Source organism: Spinacia oleracea, chromosome 4, assembly GCF_020520425.1.
Source record: "Spinacia oleracea cultivar Varoflay chromosome 4, BTI_SOV_V1, whole genome shotgun sequence".
NCBI classification, from domain to species: domain Eukaryota; kingdom Viridiplantae; phylum Streptophyta; class Magnoliopsida; order Caryophyllales; family Amaranthaceae; genus Spinacia; species Spinacia oleracea.
Genome location: NC_079490.1, coordinates 166390981 through 166411337, shown reverse-complemented (window position 1 = coordinate 166411337; position 20357 = coordinate 166390981). Strand labels below are relative to the sequence as shown.

General features: G+C 38.2%; 2 protein-coding genes across 2 annotated transcripts; both read left to right on the top strand.

Moving 5' to 3' along the window:
* The first annotated feature begins 597 nt into the window (after positions 1–597).
* LOC130472136 (uncharacterized) lies at positions 598–2432 on the top strand. Its single transcript, XM_056842586.1, has 3 exons — positions 598–894; positions 940–2300; positions 2423–2432. The coding sequence occupies exons 1-3, from the start codon at positions 598–600 to the stop codon at positions 2430–2432; spliced, it is 1668 nt and encodes a 555-aa protein (XP_056698564.1).
* A 14202-nt stretch (positions 2433–16634) lies between these two features.
* On the top strand, positions 16635–19934 carry LOC110790376 (protein VACUOLELESS GAMETOPHYTES). Its single transcript, XM_021995161.2, has 2 exons — positions 16635–17191; positions 19427–19934. Exons 1-2 carry the CDS (start codon positions 16811–16813, stop codon positions 19796–19798), a joined length of 753 nt encoding a protein of 250 aa, XP_021850853.1. The 5' UTR covers positions 16635–16810; the 3' UTR covers positions 19799–19934.
* Positions 19935–20357: the final 423 nt, after the last annotated feature.

Genomic DNA, 20357 nt, shown 5'->3' with positions numbered 1-20357 from the left:
CCGGAAGCTTTCAGGTATCACCCTTAAAGTCTTAATCTTTGAAGAAGTCTGTTCCTGTTCCCATATAGAGCAGTATTTGTTACTTGGTCTTATATCGTATGTTAAGTAGTTAATTAATTCTTATACGTTTGATTAAAGTGTTGAGTTGTTGTATGTTAAGCCTGAGTCAGGCTTACTTGAGCAAGAGAGAAGATCTCACGAGAGATCAGAGAGTTGGAACAGTTGAGGGACTGTTTCCATAAGGGAAGGAACAAAGAGGGTTGTTCCTAGTCATCTGCAATCAGAGGCGATTGGCAGATTGTGGCCCGAGTAGATTAGGTTTGTAAAGAAACTAAGTTGTTTTGCCTAATTAGTGAAAGTGTTTAAGTCCCCAAAGGGGCCGTGGTTTTTTCCTCTCTATTGGGCCTAGAGAGTTTTCCACGCTAAATCTTGCTTGCATATTTTACTATTTCTGTTCCTTGTAGTTTAAATTTTATAAATACGTAAAATATCAATTCACCCCCCCTCTTGAGGAACTCTGTAAAACTAACAATTGGTATCAGAGCCAGAACCCTTTAAACTGCAGGTAACGCTGACGGGAAAAACGATTCTGAAGCTATGAACACTACGGAGAAACTAGAAGAGGGATACTCAACACAACGACCTCCAATGTTTAGCGGCAAATACTATTCCTACTGGAGAAACAGGATGGAGATTTTCATTAAGGCTGAAAACTATCAAGTATGGAGAGTGATTGAAGTTGGAGACTTCCAAGTCACTAAGCTGAACTCCCTTGGAGAAACTGTTCCCAAACCTGTTGATGAATTTGACAAAGCCGACTATGAAAAGCTTGAACTCAATGCCATGGCCGTCAAAATCCTTCATTGTGGACTAGGTCCAAATGAACACAACAGAGTTATGGGCTGCAAGAACGCAAAGCAGATTTGGGATCTGCTCCAGGTTACTCATGAAGGAACAAACGAAGTTAAAAGATCGAAGATTGATCTCTTAATGCACCAATACGAGCTGTTCACCATGAAGACATCTGAAACGATTCAAGACATGATTACTCGCTTCACAAACATTATCAATGAACTAAACTCTCTTGGCAAAATCATAACTCCTGAGGAACAAGTCAGGAAGGTTCTAAGAAGTCTACCACAAGATCCCTGGATGGCTAAAGTCACAGCCCTCCAGGAAACTAAAGACTTCACAAAGTTTAACCTGGAACAACTGGCTGGATCTCTCCTAACTCATGAACTTCAATTAAACGCGCGACCTTCAGAGAACACCAAAAATAGAGCTCTTGCTCTAAAAACCGAAAATGATGAAGACTCTGAAGAAGATGAAGAGACAGCTCTGTTTGCTAGGAGGTTCAGAAGAATGTTTAGGAACTACAAAGATGTGGAACACAGAAGCAAACCAAATAGAAAATTCCCTAAAACTGACACCGGATGCCATAAGTGTGGAAACTTGGAACATCGCATTAGGGAATGTCCTCTATGGGATCAAGAACGAGGAAAGGGAAAGGAAACAACAAAAGATAGATTCAAAGACAACAGAAACTCCTTTTCCAAAACTGAGGTAAGGAAAGCCATGATTGCTGCATGGGGAGATACTTCTTCTGATGAGGAACAAGAACAACCCAACGAAGAAATTGCTCACCTGTGTCTTGTAGCTGAACATGAAGATGAAGAATCCGACTCAGAATCTGATAAATTCCAGGCAAGTCTTGTTCATATTAAAAGTAGGCTTGAATCCATGTCTAAAGTAGAACTGTTTGACTTACTTTCTTGTCTCACTAGTGACTATGAGGATCGCCTAAAAGAAAAACTAGACTCAGACAGAAAACACCAAGACATTGCAAATAAACTCACAGAGGAGTTGGAATGGACCAGAAACTCAAACTTAGATATTGACAATCGTTTCTTTAAACTCTTTGATCAAAACCTTCATATAAAAGAAATGTGTGAAGCCTTACGCAATGAAAACTCCTGGCTAAAACAAGATATGATTGACCTAAAAATAGCCAAAACCAAGAAACTCTATAAAGAAGAACTAGAAAAAGCTCAGTTAGAACTAGTGAAAATTCACCAAGAAAAGACCCATCTAGAAAGTGAATTGACTAAAAGGACCAGACACAAAATAGAGGGAACACCAAAGTGGATAGAAGAAGCTAGAACCAAACGCACAAAAGGTTTAGGTTTTAACCACAAAAAGCATTATCCTAGAAAAACTAGAGTAGATTTATACAGTGACATAGTATGCACCTTCTGTGGTCAAATCGGTCACTATAGAGTTTCTTGTCCTAAAAACCAAAGGTACTTGGAAAAGAACATCGAATTCACCAAAACTAAATGGGTAAAGAAAAGTGATTTGATTCCAAGTAAGGAACCCAAGCTATGCTGGGTTCCTAAAAACTCTAACTAAAAACTTCATGCAGGTCGAAGTGAGGGGGAACAACACATGGTACCTAGACAGTGGTTGTTCCAAGCACATGACTGGAGACAGAAATAGATTTCTCTCACTCACGACCTACGAAGGTGGAACTGTGACTTTTGGCGACAATAAGAAAGGTAACATCATTGGCATTGGTAAGGTTGGTAAGTCAAAGTCTCATTCCATCGATAATGTGTTTTTGGTTGAGGGACTAGGTCATAGCTTATTAAGTATTTCTCAATTCTGTGACAAAGGCAATTATGCAAAATTCTTCTCAAATAAATGTCTAATCATCAATAGTAACACAGAGACAGTGATCCTAGAGGGACAGAGGAAAGGGAACACATATGTGGTTAACCTCAACTCGGTCCCTCACTCCAATCTAACCTGTCTCAGTGTTATTGAAGATGATCCTTTGTTATGGCACAAAAGATTTGGTCATGCTAGTTTTTCTCTAATGAACAAATTAAAATTGAAAAATTTAGTCACAGGTCTCCCAAATACAAAGTTTGCAAAACAATCAGTGTGTGATGCTTGTATCAAAGGAAAGCAAGTAAGAACTTCCTTTAAATCAAAAGGGGTAATCAGCACAACAAGACCACTGGAGCTGATCCACATGGATCTGTGTGGACCAATGAGGACACAAAGCAGAAGCGGAAAGAAGTACGTACTCGTAATTGTAGACGACTTCTCAAGATACACATGGGTGATCTTCTTATCCAACAAGGAAGAGACGTTTGAAGAATTTCTGTCTTTCGCCACAAAGGTTCAACGACAAAGCAATCATAAGCTGGTCCACATCAGATCAGATCATGGTACAGAATTTCAAAATAAAAGATTTGATGATCTATGTAAAGATTCAGGAATAGATCACAACTTCTCTGCTCCCAGAACACCTCAACAAAACGGTGTTGTAGAAAGAAAGAACCGAACTCTTGAAGACATGACAAGGACTATGTTGATTGCTAGTGGACTTCCAAAAAGTTTCTGGGCCGAAGCTCTAAATACGGCATGCTATGTACTCAATCGAGTGCTAATTAGAGCTATCAAAAACAAAACTCCATATGAACTGTACAAAGGAAGAAAACCCTCTATAACCCATCTTAGAATCTTTGGTTGCAAGTGTTTCGTTCACAACAATGGAAAGAATCAACTGGGAAAATTTGATGCACGAAGTGATGAAGCAATATTCCTAGGATATGCCTCAAACAGCAAAGCGTATAGAGTATTCAACAAAAGGACCATGTGCATGGAAGAAAGTATACATATTATATTTGATGAAACTGACTCCCAAAATTATGTTGCAGGTACAACTTCTGATGGAAACTTCGAACTAGGACTCACTAGAGAAACAGAAGACGAAGAGATAAGGAAAAGTTCCCAAACAGAAGAACAAACCCAAGTCAAAGAAACTTCTGAAAATAACATAGTTGAAGAGGAACCAGCACAGGCCGAAGATCAAGCAGAAACAAATGAGCAAGTTGAACAGTCGGTTGTGGAAACAAACACACCTTTCCAACCCAGACCTTGGAAACATCAAAGCTCACATCCCCTTGACCAAATAATCAGTGATCTTGGACGTGGAACCACGACCAGATCCCAACTCAAAAACTTTTGTGCTTTCTATGCTTATTTATCCATGATTGAACCTAAAAATTACAAAGAAGCACTAACTGATTCTGATTGGATCATTGCTATGCAGGAGGAGCTTAATGAATTCGAAAGAAATAAAGTATGGCATCTTGAGCCTATACCAATGAACAATCGAGTAATAGGTCTCAAGTGGGTATTTCGAAATAAACAAGATGAGCATGCTACGATTACCAGGAACAAGGCCAGACTAGTTGTCAAGGGATACAACCAACAAGAGGGAATAGACTTTGAAGAAACTTTTGCTCCAGTTGCCAGAATGGAGGCAATACGCATACTAATAGCATTTGCATCATATATGGGATTCAAACTCTATCAAATGGATGTAAAATGTGCCTTCCTAAACGGAAATCTCAAGGAAGAAGTCTATGTGGAACAACCTCCAGGCTTTGAAGATCCAGAATACCCCGCACATGTCTACAAACTAGATAAGGCACTGTATGGACTGAAACAAGCACCAAGAGCCTGGTATGAACGTCTCTCACACTTTTTGCTAGACAATAAGTTCAATCGAGGTAAGGTTGATAGAACTCTGTTCCTTAAGTCAAGAAATACAGACATACTAATTGTTCAAATCTATGTTGATGATATTATATTTGGAGCAACTAACGAAGATCTATGCAAGGAATTCTCTGACCTAATGCAACAAGAATTTCAAATGAGCATGATGGGAGAACTCAACTTCTTCCTAGGTCTCCAAATCAAGCAAACGGAACAAGGGATCATGATACATCAACAGAAATACATAAAAGATCTCATCAAGAAATATGGAATGGAGTCCGCTAAGAGCAATCACACTCCAATGGGAACAACCACGAGACTGGATGAGGATCAAGAAGGTAAGAGTGTAGACCAAACAAGGTACAGAGGTATGATAGGCTCCCTACTTTATCTTACAGCAAGCAGACCAGACATTGCATTCAGTGTAGGTGTCTGTGCCCGCTTCCAATCAAATCCAAAAGAATCTCACCTTACAGCTGTCAAAAGAATTCTAAGATATCTAAAAGGAACAGACGATTTGTGCCTATGGTACCCTAACTATGATCACTTTGATCTCAAAGGATATACAGATGCTGACTATGCAGGTGACCTAGTAAACAGAAAGAGCACATCAGGAATGGTTCAATTCCTAGGAGCATGTGCAGTCTCCTGGGCTTCAAAGAAACAAAACACAGTGGCATTATCCACAACAGAAGCTGAATATGTAGCTGCGGCTTCATGCTGTTCCCAAATGCTATGGATCAAACAACAACTTAGAGATTTTGGTATGAAATTAAAGTGTGTTCCTATCCTATGCGACAACACAAGTGCAATTTGCATATCAAAAGACCCAGTGCACCACTCAAGGGTCAAACACATTCACATTCGACATCACTTTTTGAAAGATTATGTGGAAAAGGAACTAGTCAAACTTGAATTCTGTCCCACAGAAGATCAAGTAGCTGACATCTTGACCAAACCACTTAACAGGGACAGACACGACAAGCTCAGGTTAGAACTCGGTATGATACGAATACAATAATACCGGTTGTCCTTAACAATTTTCTAACCTCACTGGAAAATATCAAAAAAAAAAAAAAAAAAAAAAAAATGTTTTTAATTATTTTTTTGTATGCACCATATTTTCTGAATGGACTAACAACCAGGTTCGGATTGCAAAAACCAGCTGTGCATTACCACAGCCACGTCTGCACATTATTAAGGTAATCGCACTTTTTCCCAATACTTGCATTCAATTCGAGGTCTAAGTGGGAATACTAAAAATGAATGGAAAGCAATTAATTTGATTCGGTGAATCTTACGAACACGGTGCATGCATTACTATTCATTTTTGTTCACTCAAACACGCTTCCCACAAATCAATTCCCAACAAAACCTTTCAGCTCCCAAATCATTCTCCCTATAAACTTCGCCGATCATTCGCCAAACCCCAGAATTTAAAATTCAAAACCCCTCTCTCTCTCTCATTATCCACTCGCCACCCACCTCTCCTATAAATAATCATGACTCTCTACAAACTTCAATTCCCAAACCCTAAAAACGCTTCCTCTCCTTCGGAACCGATAATCACAATTATCCCTCTCCAAACAGTATACCCAGAATCCATGGCTCCAAAGCAACCCACGCCAAAACCATCGGCCGCCAAGTCCACCGCCAAGCTGACCACAAAAAGGAAACTCGTTCTACATAAAGAGGTAGCTGCACCAACTCAGGGGGAACCAAACCTTCCAATGGAGAAAAAGGTAAAACTTGAATCCTCAAAATTTCATTATTTTCCCCCCGATCGCATGCTCCCTGGGTTGAGTATTGATTTTGGCTGGTGTCGTGAAGTTGGTTTTGTTGAGTTACTAGAATCTATTGAGTCACAGGGGTGGACATATCTGTTTGAGGTGTGCTCAAAAGCTTGCATGTACCCTGAGGCTATGGGAGAATTCTGTTCAAATTTTTCAAACAAAGGGGGGGTTTGTCAGTCGGAGGTAAATGGGAAGTCATTTAGTTTTGATGCTGAAAAATTGGGGAATTGGTTCAAGGTTCCTGTGCTGGGTGAGGAGGTTTACCATAAGGGGAAAGGTCCAATTGAATTGGGGGGTGCTACCATGGAAGACGTCTACTCTTATTTTGGGGGACAGGGCAAACACCCAAAAGCCCTAAATCAATCTCTTCTCACTCCCTTTCAGAAGGTCTTATTCAATGTGGTACGTCGAGGACTTGTTCCGCGTCACGATAAACGAGCCCTAGCCAGTCGTTTAGACCTCATTTACATCTTTCTTCTTGAGTCTCAACGCCAAATCAACTTTCCCATGGTCTTCATTGCTCACCTAACCCACAGCATTTCTCAAAACAACATGATTGGATACGGCTCCCTCTTGACCTTTATCATGCGCAAAGTGGGGGTTGATCTCACAAAATATACATCTGAACCACATACTCCAGCCCACATTCTAAACAAAGCCTGTCTACATGGTGTAAGTCTGAGTGTTGTTGATGGGGTTGTCTGCGTTGGGAAGCTGTTGGTTGGAGACACAGCCCAACAGGAGGAGGATGATTTAGAAGGGGTAGAAGAAGAGCTTGATGAGGGAGATGAACTGTCAGATGCGGAAGAGGAGGCACCATTTCCTTGCCAGGAGACAGAGGGTCAGACAGAGGGTGTTCCTGTTGACCTATGTTCAAAGGAGACAAGTCCAATCAAAGCCACCTCCTCTCCCAAGAACATTCCAACCACATCATCTTATCAGCCTATCCGTCGCAGTATCCGTCTAGCCAGCTCTTCCAAAGGAATTCCTCCGGTCTACAGGGTCGAGGATTCAGAATCAGACAAAGATGGTGAAACCCAATCTGCTGCTCCCTCACCAGACGGTTCAGTGCAGCTCTTGGTGGCTAAAGTGGATCAACTGCAGCTGGACAATGTGGTTCTGTTGTCAGCTGTTACTTCTTTGCAGGAGCTCATTCACAAGATGCAGCAGGATCAGGCAGAGTTCTTCAATGACATGACAGAACGTCTTGCTGACATGATCGTCGAGGAGGTGACACATGCTGAGGATGCTGCTCCTGGATCTCCCCAAACCTGACCCTGCTACAAAATCTTTGCTTATCCTACCCCATATAATCTGCTGATCATCAAACATTTTATTTTGTTTTGCTGGCTCTTTAAACAATTTTTTTGGTTTGGTTTTTGGATGCGCCAAGTTTATGACTAATGCTCATTAGTGCGCTTTTCCTACGTTCTGATAGTTGCCCCACTCTGACTTGTAGAATTTTTGCTTGTATTGTGCTATATGTTGCGTTTATCTTGTTCTGCTTGCAGGGGTGCGGTCAAAATCGTTGACCGACTTGAGCTGCATGATGACTATCTGCTTGCTAGGGTAATATGATTCCTATATCCTCCTTCTTCTTCTTCTCCTTTGGTTCCGCGTTTTTCCCTACTCCCTTTTTGATGATTCCAAAGGGGGAAGATATTGAGAGGACAACTTGTGTTCCATTATATTTGTTTTTATACTTGGGTTCACCACCTAAGCGACTCATCTGTTCCTGGTTAAGTTTTTGACTCTGGATTGTCAGGTTACATATCTCATTCCTTAAGTTATTTACTCCTATCAAATTGTAAGGTTGTCATCATCAAAAAGGGGGAAATTGTTGATTCCTGGTTTTGATGATGACAAGCTAACCTTCTACTAATAGTTTGTTTTGGAGAATGTCAGGAACAGGTTAATATTTAAAAGAAGGACAAATGCAACAACCGAAGCAAGCAAGGGAGCTTTGAAGTAATTAAGTTCAAAGTACGTGGCAAGATTAAATCAAGGATCAAGTCAAGCAAATTCTATAAGGGTCAAAAGGTATAAGACCAATGTAATTTAGTACATGCTTAGTATGGGAACAAAGTATTTTGAAGAGTCCTAGTTATATCATGAAACGAAATAAATCAGTTTTACTTTTACAAAAAGATAAACATCAAATGTTTTAAACTGATTTTACAAAACCGTTTGAAATTATACTCTTGAATTTGAGTTAACATATAACTCTCAAAATACGAAAAGATTGATTTTCCTAAACGCGTTTGAAGTCAGATTTGCGAAAATCTATCTATTAAAAAGAGTCCTAAACTGGGTTGGATTTGAATCTAGGTTAAACACTTGGATTCGTATAAATACAACCTTTGTTCTTTGCCAAACTTTTTATCAGACTTATTTACATCAACCGGAAGCTTTCAGGTATCACCCTTAAAGTCTTAATCTTTGAAGAAGTCTGTTCCTGTTCCCATATAGAGCAGTATTTGTTACTTGGTCTTATATCGTATGTTAAGTAGTTAATTAATTCTTATACGTTTGATTAAAGTGTTGAGTTGTTGTATGTTAAGCCTGAGTCAGGCTTACTTGAGCAAGAGAGAAGATCTCACGAGAGATCAGAGAGTTGGAACAGTTGAGGGACTGTTTCCATAAGGGAAGGAACAAAGAGGGTTGTTCCTAGTCATCTGCAATCAGAGGCGATTGGCAGATTGTGGCCCGAGTAGATTAGGTTTGTAAAGAAACTAAGTTGTTTTGCCTAATTAGTGAAAGTGTTTAAGTCCCCAAAGGGGCCGTGGTTTTTTCCTCTCTATTGGGCCTAGAGAGTTTTCCACGCTAAATCTTGCTTGCATATTTTACTATTTCTGTTCCTTGTAGTTTAAATTTTATAAATACATAAAATATCAATTCACCCCCCCTCTTGAGGAACTCTGTAAAACTAACAGAGTTTGATGGTTAATTTGACATGGTATCAAGAGCCAAGGTTAAGTAACCTGATTATAATTTTTTTTTTCCACCAAACTAATTTCGCAATCGTGAAGATTAATATCCCTGTAGTCAATTTTCATGGCTAAGGACGACGACGAGGTACCTCTAACACCCAAACAGGTAGAGCTTGAAAAGGAGTATCATCTTGGGTCTAGCGATGCTCCGGGAAATCTTATTACTCCGATTAAACTACGCGGAACAAAGAACTACGAAGAATGGTCGAAGTCTGTGCGTAGGGCTTTAATATCAAAGAGGAAATTCGGTTTTGTGGATGGCACAATAGCAGAACCCACAACTAATCCGGATAGGCTTGCGGACTGGATTGCAGTGCATTCGATGCTGGTCTCATGGATTACAAATACGTTGGAAGAGTCTCTACGATCAACTGTTGGAGACTTTGATGATGCAGGGGAGTTATGGAGACATCTCAAGAAACGATTCTGTGTTGTGAGCGGGACTCGCGTGTGTCAACTGAAAACTAAACTCGGTGATTGCAGACAAAGTACTAATGAAAGTGTAGCTGATTACTATGGCAGATTGCACACCATATGGACAGACCTGGTATTATATGCACGAGTGCCTAAGTGTTCTTGCGGTTCCTGTAAATGCAATATTGCTGGCCAGGTTGCTGACATACGGGATGAAGATTATTTGCATCACTTTCTCATAGGCCTCGATAAACCGTACGAGGCCATTCGGGCACAATTGCTTGCACAGACACCATTACCTTACCTTGTATTGATGAGGCATACCAAAGTGTGACAAATACGGAAGATTTGCGAACTGAAGACAAGAGTACCGCAAGTAGACCTGGTTATCGGGCGGGGCGGGTCAGGGTCAGTGCGGGTCGAAAGAGGGTCGGTTATTGAAAGGGTCATTTTTAGCGGGTCGATAATGGGCGGGTCAAAAGCGGGTCGCGGGTCAATAGCGGGTCATTAGTGGGCGGGTCAATAAACGAGCAATGAAAAATGAAAAACAAAAGAGCCATGTGCAAGTACAAGTAAATACGAAGCTATACACGTAATTTTTTGTATCATTACTATTTTAATTTTCAAAATAATTGTAGTATAAGTTTGACCCTATAATGACCATGTCCAATAAAAGCCCTGTCCAATAAGAGCCCTGCCCAATAAAAGCCCTATTAACTTGACCCTAACCCAATATCCATTGGACTACCCTGTCCAATAACCAGGTCTAACCGCAAGTAATGTCATGGCATTCAAAGTTGAGGCGCGTGGAAGAACGAGATACGATGATAACAATGACAAGTTGTGTAAGCATTGTAATCGGGTTGGCCATGATGCAGAGGCGTGCTACCAGTTAGTTGGATATCCGGAATGGTGGGATCATAACCGTCGTGGTGGACGTGGTTCTGGACGACCAGGGAATAGAGGTGGGCGTGGTGGCCGAGGCAATCGTAGCACTAATGGGAGTACATGGGGCAGCAATACCACAACAACTCCTACCAACGTGCGTGCAAATACTGTTACTGCTTCACAGGGACATCAGGCTGTGAACAACTTGGCTGATCTAACTGATGGTCTTGCAGGGGTTTCTAGTGCTCAGGCCCAACAAATCTTTGATATTCTCACGTCCAAGACAAAATTAAAAGGTAACATAAATAAGTTAAATTGGATTGTCGATACGGGAGCGTCGAATCATGTCACACATGATCGCTCGTTATTAATAAATGCTCAGACGATCCCTGATTGTTCCATAGGACTGCCAGACGGACAATCCGCGATTAGAAATCAAGTTGGTTCCGTGGAATTAGAAGGAGGATTGATACTTCATAACGTGTTATTTGTCCCAAAATTAGATTGCAATTTAATTTCAGTAACGCAATTAAATGATGAATCAAATTGTTCTGCTCAATTTACTAACAAAATATGTGTTATACAGGACCGGTCGACGAGGAAGGTGATTGGCCTGGGTGAACGAGCAAATGAACTTTTCTGTTTCCGTGGTGTTCCGTCGGTCAAGGTGCATGCGATTGGGACTGATTGTGTGGTAGATTTGTGGCATCAACGAATGGGGCATTCGTTGGAGAAAGTTCTCAAGCTTCTTCCTCCCGTACAAAGCGTAGTTAGAAAAAGTAATAAAGTATGTGATATTTGTCCTCGTGCAAAACATACCAGGAGTAGTTTTTCAATTAGTACGAATAAAGCTAGTAGAATGTTTGAGTTAATACATTTAGGTTTATGGGGACCCTATAAAACACGTTCGTCTTGTGGGGCTCGGTATTTTTTAACTATTGTAGATGATTTCTCTCGAGGGGTTTGGATTTATTTGCTTCGTAATAAAACTGAGGTTGAACATATGTTCTTGAATTTTGTTGCTATGAGTAAGCGTCAATTCAATCAAGAAATTAAAATAATACGAAGTGATAACGGGACGGAATTCAATTGTCTACAAGGATATTTTTACAGAAAGGTATCTTATTTGAAACATCATGTGTTGGCACCCCTCAACAGAACGGTAGAGTAGAACGGAAACATCAACATCTTTTAAATGTGGCACGGGCACTGCGTTTTCTAGCAAACTTGCCTAAGAAATTTTGGGGGGAGTGTGTGTTGGCTGCCTGTTATTTAATTAATCGTACACCTACTCCATTGCTTGAAAATAAAACACTGTACGAGATGTTGTTTGGTCACGTTTCGTCGTATGAATTAATTCGTGTGTTTGGATGTCTGTGTTATGCTCATAATCAACGGAGTAAAGGAGACAAATTTGACTCTCGAAGTAGAAGATGTATTTTAGTTGGCTATCCGTTTGGAAAAAAAGGGTGGCAACTATTTGATTTGGAGACTCGGGAATTTTTTGTATCTCGGGACGTTAAATTTCATGAAAAGGAGTTTCCGTATACTGGATTTGTGGGGGATAAGGTCAGATTACAGCAGGGCGAAGACCAAACTATTTCTGATGAGAGTGATGATGAACACGTGTCATTTGAGGGTGGTACAACAACTCTGCAACAACCTGAGCATAGGCAGAATGGGTCTGCTGCAGTTGAGCAGAGGCACGTTGCTGAAACACTGCAGCAGCAGGGGCGTCAGACTGCAGGCCTTGCAGAAATGGATGATGCACTGCAGGGAAGTGCTGAGGCGCTGCAGAGTGAATCAGGCGCTGCAGAGGCGCTAGGAGGAGGCGAGCCTGAGGCGCTGCAGAGGCGCTGCCGAGGCGCTAGCAAGTGGCGAGCCTGAGTTATGCGCTGAAACACTGCAGCAGCAGGGGCGTCAGACTGCTGGTGCACAACTCGTGCCTTCAGAAACAGCAAGAAGCAACAATAGACCAGATGGAAATAATGATATGGATGTGCCCAATACTAAGGAGGATTTAGGCAGAGGAAAACGACACAAGAACCCATCGTTCAAATTGAAAGATTTCATACTACACACCATACGGAAAAAGGAAAGTCCATTAACAAATTCATCCTCGACATCACCCTCCTCAGGTACTCCCTATCCTATAACACATTTTGTTAATTATGAGCGTTTTTCTGCGAAACATAGACATTTTATTGCAGCAATCACAGACGGAAAGGCACCAAAAATATTTAAAGAAGCAATGAAACATGAAGCATGGAGAGAAGCTATGCGGGCAGAAATAAGTGCTCTTGAAGGACAGGGGACATGGGTACTACAAGAAATGCCACCAGGAAAGAAAGCACTCGGGAGCAAGTGGGTGTATACAGAGAAAAGAGATGAGGATGGAAACTTGATTCGAAACAAGGCCAGACTGGTCTGCTTAGGAAATCATCAGGTAGAAGGTACAGATTATAATGAAACTTTTGCTCCAGTTGCTAAAATGTCGACAGTACGAACTTTCTTGGCAGTTGCAGCAGTGAAAAATTGGGAGGTGCATCAGATGGATGTGCATAATGCATTTCTACATGGTGATTTAGAAGAAGAGATCTATATGAAAATCCCACCTGGTTTTCATAAAGATAATACTAACAAGGTATGTCGGATGAAAAAATCCCTGTGCGGATTGAAACAGGCTCCACGTTGTTGGTTCGAAAAACTGTCTACCGCCTTAAAACAATATGGTTTCAAGCAGTCATGTTCAGACTATTCACTATTTACTCTTTCAAAAGGAGGGTTGCAACTAAGTGTGCTTGTTTATGTCGATGATATGATAATTGCAGGAAATAATGTATTTGGATTAAATAGTTTTAAAGCATATTTAAGCCAATGCTTTAAAATGAAGGACTTGGGACACCTAAAATATTTTCTAGGATTGGAAGTGGCTCGGAGTAAGAGCGGATTTTATATATGTCAAAGAAAGTATGCCCTAGATATTATTGAAGAAATTGGATTACTAGGTGCAAAGCCAGTGGATTTTCCAATGGAGCAAAATCACAAACTAGCACTTGCAGAGGGGACCAGACTTGAAGATGGAGAGAAATATAGGCGTCTGGTTGGTCGTCTTATATATCTGGCTGTGACTAGGCCAGATCTGGCATACTCAGTTCACATTTTATCCCAATTTATGCAGGACCCAAAGGAGGAACATTGGGAAGCAGCATTGAGAGTTGTACGATACTTGAAAAGGTGCCCGGGTCAAGGTGTCCTTCTTAGTTCTGATAGTGCATTACGACTACAAGGATGGTGCGACTCAAATTGGGCGAGTTGCCTGTTAACTCGACGTTCTTTGACCGGATGGTTTGTATTACTGGGTCTTTCACCGGTATCCTGGAAGACAAAGAAGCAACATACAGTTTCCCGTTCTTCCGCAGAGGCATAATATCGATCGATGGCAGCATTGACATGTGAGTTGAAGTGGTTAAAACAAATACTTAGTGATTTGGGAGTGCAACACAAGCAGGGGATGAATATATTTTGTGATAGTCAGTCAACACTTCACATTGCACAAAATCCAGTGTTCCATGAAAAAACTAAACATATTGAGGCAGATTGTCATTTTATTCGAGATGCAATTAAGGAAGGAATTATTAATCCTTCGTACGTGTCAACAAAAGTGCAGTTAGCAGACATTTTTACCAAAGCATTGGGCAAAGCACAGTTCGAGTTTTTCCTTGGCAAGATGGGCATTCGAGATTTTCACGCTCCATCTTGAGGGGGGATGTTACGATAGAATTAAAATAGTACACTAATACTCCTATTGATAGAATCCTAGTTGATATAGAATTGCATATTATAGTCCTAGTTGATATAGAATTGCGTTAAGTAGTATAACTCTACGATGTGTATGTACTATATATATAGGGTTGTTGATTAATAAAGGGATCAAAGTTTGATGGTTAATTTGACAATTAAAAAGTTCCAATAAACTCGATCGTTGTAAATTTTGTTTTAATTAATGGTCAAAAAAATGCAATACTCCATGACCAGAAAAATCAAATCAGACCAGATTTCAAAGGCAAAAAATACTTGCATAAAATTTTCTGACCAAACCAACCCAGAAAAGTTCAAACTAGACCAAACGAGGTGAAAAAACAAAGTCTTGAATCATTCCATGAATTTTATAAGTGAAGCATATATTTTCTTCAATCACCTATGTAAGGCAAGTTCGTTATACGAAGACCTATAATTGAGGAATGTAGCAAATATATCATTCACTATTTTAAATTTTAAATAATACATGCAGATGAGTTTGAACTTTGAATCTTAACCCTTGCACAATTGAACCCCATCCAAGAATCATCGTGGCACCAAAAATAGCCTTTGGATTTTTCCAACCCTTGAATAATTGAGACCTTGTTCATCTTTTATTACTTCTCTTGAAAAAATAAACTTATGTGGCATAATTTGGACCATTGTATACAAATTTATGCTTCTAGAAAGAGAACATAAGTATATGTTTAACGTGTACCTTTAGAACTACGCCTAGTTATTGGGAGTTCTAAATTAGAACCTGTATAAATGGAGTATCAATTCCTTTTTTCGAATAAGATTATACGAAGTACTCATCTAAAGTTTAAAATAACAAGTGATTATTTTGTAAAATGCCGATTTTATTCTTCATATCTGGTCTATTATTGTTATCCTTTTTCCAAAACGTAAGGATCATTCCTAGTATATATATACTTCCTCCGTCTTTTAATACTCGCAACGTTTGTTAGTTTCACGCATGTCAATGCACAACTTTGATCATTTATATCTTAAATTCTCTTTATGCAGAAATTATAAAAAGTTGATATTTTGAAAATACAAATTGAGACGAATCTAACAAGATCCCACATGACTATATTTTATCTTATATAAAAAGAACTAAGAATAGTCAAATTAGATTATATGAATAGTGGCAAAAGTCAAAACGTTGCGAGTATTAAAAGACGGAGGAAGTACTAGATTAGATCCCGTGCATGCATGGATTTTGATAATTTTTTTCATTCAACTGAATATCCCCAAACTACTGCATAATTATAACATTTTTAACATACTAAACTAAATTTATTCATCTAATATGCATATTTAAAATGCTAAGATGGTAATTATACCAAAATATTAAGTGATATATTATCCATTATTAATATAGCGATTTGACTAAAATATTACCAATTTAAAATAATTATTATTAAGTCGTATCTATTATTGCCATAATTTATAAACTAAATTTTGTTTCCATATATCAATAGTTTATAAAAAAAAGTAGAGAATAAAAATAAAATAAAACAGATACACACTTTGGGAAAGTGATTTTTTACGGGAAAAAATCGCACCAGGAATTGACACGTGTCATTCCTGGTGCTCTTTTAGTATATATATATGTATATATAGTGTACAAATGAATTTAGGATTAATTAGGATCATTCGAAAGTCATCTCCAATAGACTAAAGACAATGCTCCCCAATGTGATAAGCGAGTCTGTGAATGTCAAAGTGCTTTTGTGCCAGGGCGGTTGATCATGGTCATCAAGCGTTGCACCAACAGACATATTATATTTCATATTGTTCCTTGCACACCCTTAAGTTTGTGATGTTCTATTCACTTAATTAACGCATTATTCATATCACTAAGGCCATTTTGCTAATAAAATAAATATCATCTGGTTCATACGAGGCTATGAGTAAAATCATCACAAGATAAAAAAAAGAAGTTTTAATTAATTAATTAATTCAAGTTGTGGTGTGACAATTACTTGTACTCTACTCCATGTCTCGAGTGCCATGCAATTGGAATTTATCAAGAATTTTCAATGTCAAAAAGTGAAAATTGAAAATAACATAAAGTGAAAAATTCATATTCTTGTGTGGACTAATTGGATATGAAATCCTATACTCTTTGTCTCCTCTATGGTTCTCTATCCATATATATGGATGTCCTATGTACATTCCCTAACACACCACAGATTACCATAGAATTTTATAGGTATAGATACCATTTAGCTTCACCCACAAGCTAAATTATTACCCAAATTTACAAGAATATATATGTATAATTTCTAAATGGTAATATATATGTATATACTGTATAGTGTTAATTTAATACAAACTTGAAAAACAACCATGAAATACAATGAGATATCTCATTTCAGTCACCCACAACACAAGCTCAAAATCGAATTTACGGAAGTACCCTTTAAGTGTGATGGGTGCAAAGAGATCGGTATAGGATCTTGCTACAAATGCAACTTATGTGAATATGATCTTCATATGCATTGTGCTATCCCTACCCCTGTAATCTACCACCCTTACTACCCCAAATGCTCCTTCATTTTCATGTCGAGGCCGCCTGGGAACGTGCCTCGTTATTGCAACGCTTGCGAGAGGGGTATTTTCGGGTTTTCATATCATTGCAAGTCTTGTGGCTTTGATCTTCATCCTTGTTGTGCCAAGCTTCCTACTGTGTTAGATGATGGGGAAATCACGTTGTATCTTTATAGGAAGGTTAGTAATGTCAATTTTAACTACTACTTTTCTCCATTCTTTCTGTTTAATTTAGGTGTAACATTTCTATTTTGGGACTTTTGTTTTTTTTTTTTTTTGAAGTTGTCACCTTTTTATTTTTGGCAATCTTACTCACTTGACTTTACGAAACTACCTTCATCAAATAGTAGCATTACAAATGTTTACCAAATCCAATTACATTGCATAACTATTATACGACAAGGCTTGAAACAATAATTTTAATTTACATATTAATGCCTAAGAATGAAATTTGGATAATCGTTCATCAATTGGATGATTACATTAAAATAATTATTCATATAATCAACAACGTAACTAGTACTTTTGACCTTGAAATACCGTGCGGTCAAACGACACTAGTATTGATCAAACGACACTAGGGAAATAAATGTAACTTACTACCTATACACTTGCATTGCAAAAATTAAGTGAAACAGTAAAAAGTTGCCTAGATGAGTTGCATTACTGTGGTCTGTGGATATGGATAAATTGGATATAGACAAGAGATCTATTTGTAGTTTTGTACACATCCATTAAAAAGAAACGTTACACATAAATTTAGTATTGATCTGATACAACCCACTCCCTCCGTATTTATTTGAAAGATACACTTGTTTTTTCCGGCTGTATTTATTTAAGAGATACACTTGCTATTTTTAGTAACTTATCAACCCCACCATCTAATTAAATAATCTATTTAATATATCTTATGTCCCACCACCCTATTAAACAAATAATTTCATAACTACACCCCACCTCCCACTCTCTAAAATGTCATGGTCCCCAGTTGTTTTACTTGTTAAAATATCTACCCAACCCCACTTGTTTTATTACTTTATTTCATTGAATTCTTCTTCTTAAAACTCGTGCCCAGACAAGTGTATCTCTTAAATAAATACGGAGGGAGCATCTGTCTATCAAATGGGCCGGTGTTGTTAATTTGTTATACTCCCTCCTAACATTTTAGGGTTATATATATTATTCGCAGTCGTATTTATTTAGGATTTTTATTTTTATTTTTGGCAAGTTTTTTAAACATTACCAAATCTATATTATATAAGTGAAGAAATGATGTTATTTTATTAAATTCACTTTGGGTATCCCCCTCTGATTACTAAAATACCCTCCACACTTATAGATAGCGAAAATAATGACAACCTACCAAATGGCAAAAGTCCAAAGAAATATTTAATCAATCTAACCCCTAAATAAATTCGTACCATTTTAATAAATCTCTTTATATGTTTTCGGCTCTATCTAACTTATCTGTTTCTTATATTCGCAAACATAGCATTTATATTATACTCCGTATTTTTTAGATGTTATTTCAGGTTTAAATGTAATAACACAAATATGTTTCTTATATTCGCACGCATCGAGTGCATATAAGAGTAGTTATTTAATATTATGGGGCCACTACAAGTCTACAATAAACTTTCTATCTACTTTAATTATTTATATTACATTCTTAATACTCTCATTTCTCAATACTTGTGTTAGTCAACATGTACAGTAACTCTTAGAAGAAAAAAAATACAGAAGGAGTACAACAAGTACAACAATCAAACGTTCATGACTTCACGGAGAGTTTGAGATTATTAATTGATAAAAACAGGGGATTAAACTCTGCATGTGCATACGAATGGTACAAAAGGAAGTTGTATAGTACCAACAACCAAATTAAAGAGCCTTGAACATTATATACAATCAATGAAATATAAAAATTGAAGGCTAGCTTGTTTTTTGTTTGTAAGGCTAATTAATGTTATTTGATTTGATTTCCGGGCGTGCGGGTGTGGGTAACGTAGGCGGTAGGCTCCATTTCGATCATTTGAGTCCACTCATTAAAATTTGGTATGTTCGTTGTTACAATAATGGCTTGAATCGGTCAAGTCCCTTACTACAATGCTCTGGTACGGGGATCTCGCTAGGGTACGCCCTCGAACTTTACGGTATTTGCTATGCTGGACTAAGGTTATCTGTTCTGTGCCTATTTTCTAGGTTTTTCCGCATCTGTCTAAACTCTAGAGAGCAGTATATAAACTCTCTAGGTCATAATCTAGTGGTATTTTGCAATCAGTACTCATCAAGATCAATGCCTGTAGACGTAGCTATTACATTGTTAGTGAACCACGTTAAATCTCTGCGTTCTTTACTACGTTATTTAATATTTCTTTACATTCGGTTATAACATTCGTGATTAATATATTGAAGGTAAGTGCAACATGTCAAAGATGCGGGCGAAAAGGACGGAGTTGGAGCTATCGATCATCAAATAAAAAGTATAATCTACACGTTGCTTGTGTCAAAGACATCTTGATTGACAGCTGGCAAGACTTGTACAATGGCCGTAGTGGGCCGACGAAGACTGTTCCTGATGTACCGGGCCTGAAATGGGCCCTGATCCAAACCCATAGTCATAGGTCGTATTACACTAACAGTAACAGTAAGAGCAAGAAGGGATCATCAAAAGTTGAAAAGTGCTGTGAAATGGCTGGAATGACATTACAGTTCGTTATATCAGCTGTTCTTGGTGATCCCACTTCTCTTATTGCTGGGGTCATTGGCTCTTTGATGTCTAGGTAGCACCTATACTACACCATACTCATCTGTTTTACTACACTTTAATTTGTAACAAGTTGTACGAGTAAAACTAAGTGATTGCATGGTTCACAATATGTACACACATTTACATAAAGTTGAAACTTCTTTCAAAAAAGAACTAGTGTATGGCTCGTGCGATATTCCGGTTGCTACATTGAATAATTAACATTTTAGATTTTTTTTAATTAATATTGACCAAAATATATGTATTTCATAAAGTGAAAAACATACATTAAGTTCGTTAACTACACAAACACACTACGTCATTTATCGTGCTAAGTAATTTTTTAATTAGACCATCTTACAATTTCTATAATTTTTTTTTGGTGGAACTAAGTGCTTCAAATTATTATACACCAAATTAGATATATATATATGTAGCTAGCTATCAAGGGCATTTCTGTATAGTTGATCTTATGAGAATTATGACATCATGTTTGATTTTCTTCATCGTTGTCCTAATTATTTAATTATTATTATTTTATTATCAAAATAGTCTATAGAAAATAAAATGTCACATACGAATTTAGTTATTTTAGAC

Excerpts from the sequence above, each read along its gene's own strand:
- LOC110790376 (XM_021995161.2), top strand. The coding sequence starts at position 16,811 with ATGAAATACAATGAGATATCTCATTTCAGTCACCCACAACACAAGCTC. Across the intron at positions 17,192-19,426 it reads CGTTGTATCTTTATAGGAAG|GTAAGTGCAACATGTCAAAG; the intron begins GTTAGTAATGTC and ends AATATATTGAAG.
- LOC130472136 (XM_056842586.1), top strand. The coding sequence starts at position 598 with ATGAACACTACGGAGAAACTAGAAGAGGGATACTCAACACAACGACCT. Across the intron at positions 895-939 it reads GTCCAAATGAACACAACAGA|GTTACTCATGAAGGAACAAA; the intron begins GTTATGGGCTGC and ends GATCTGCTCCAG.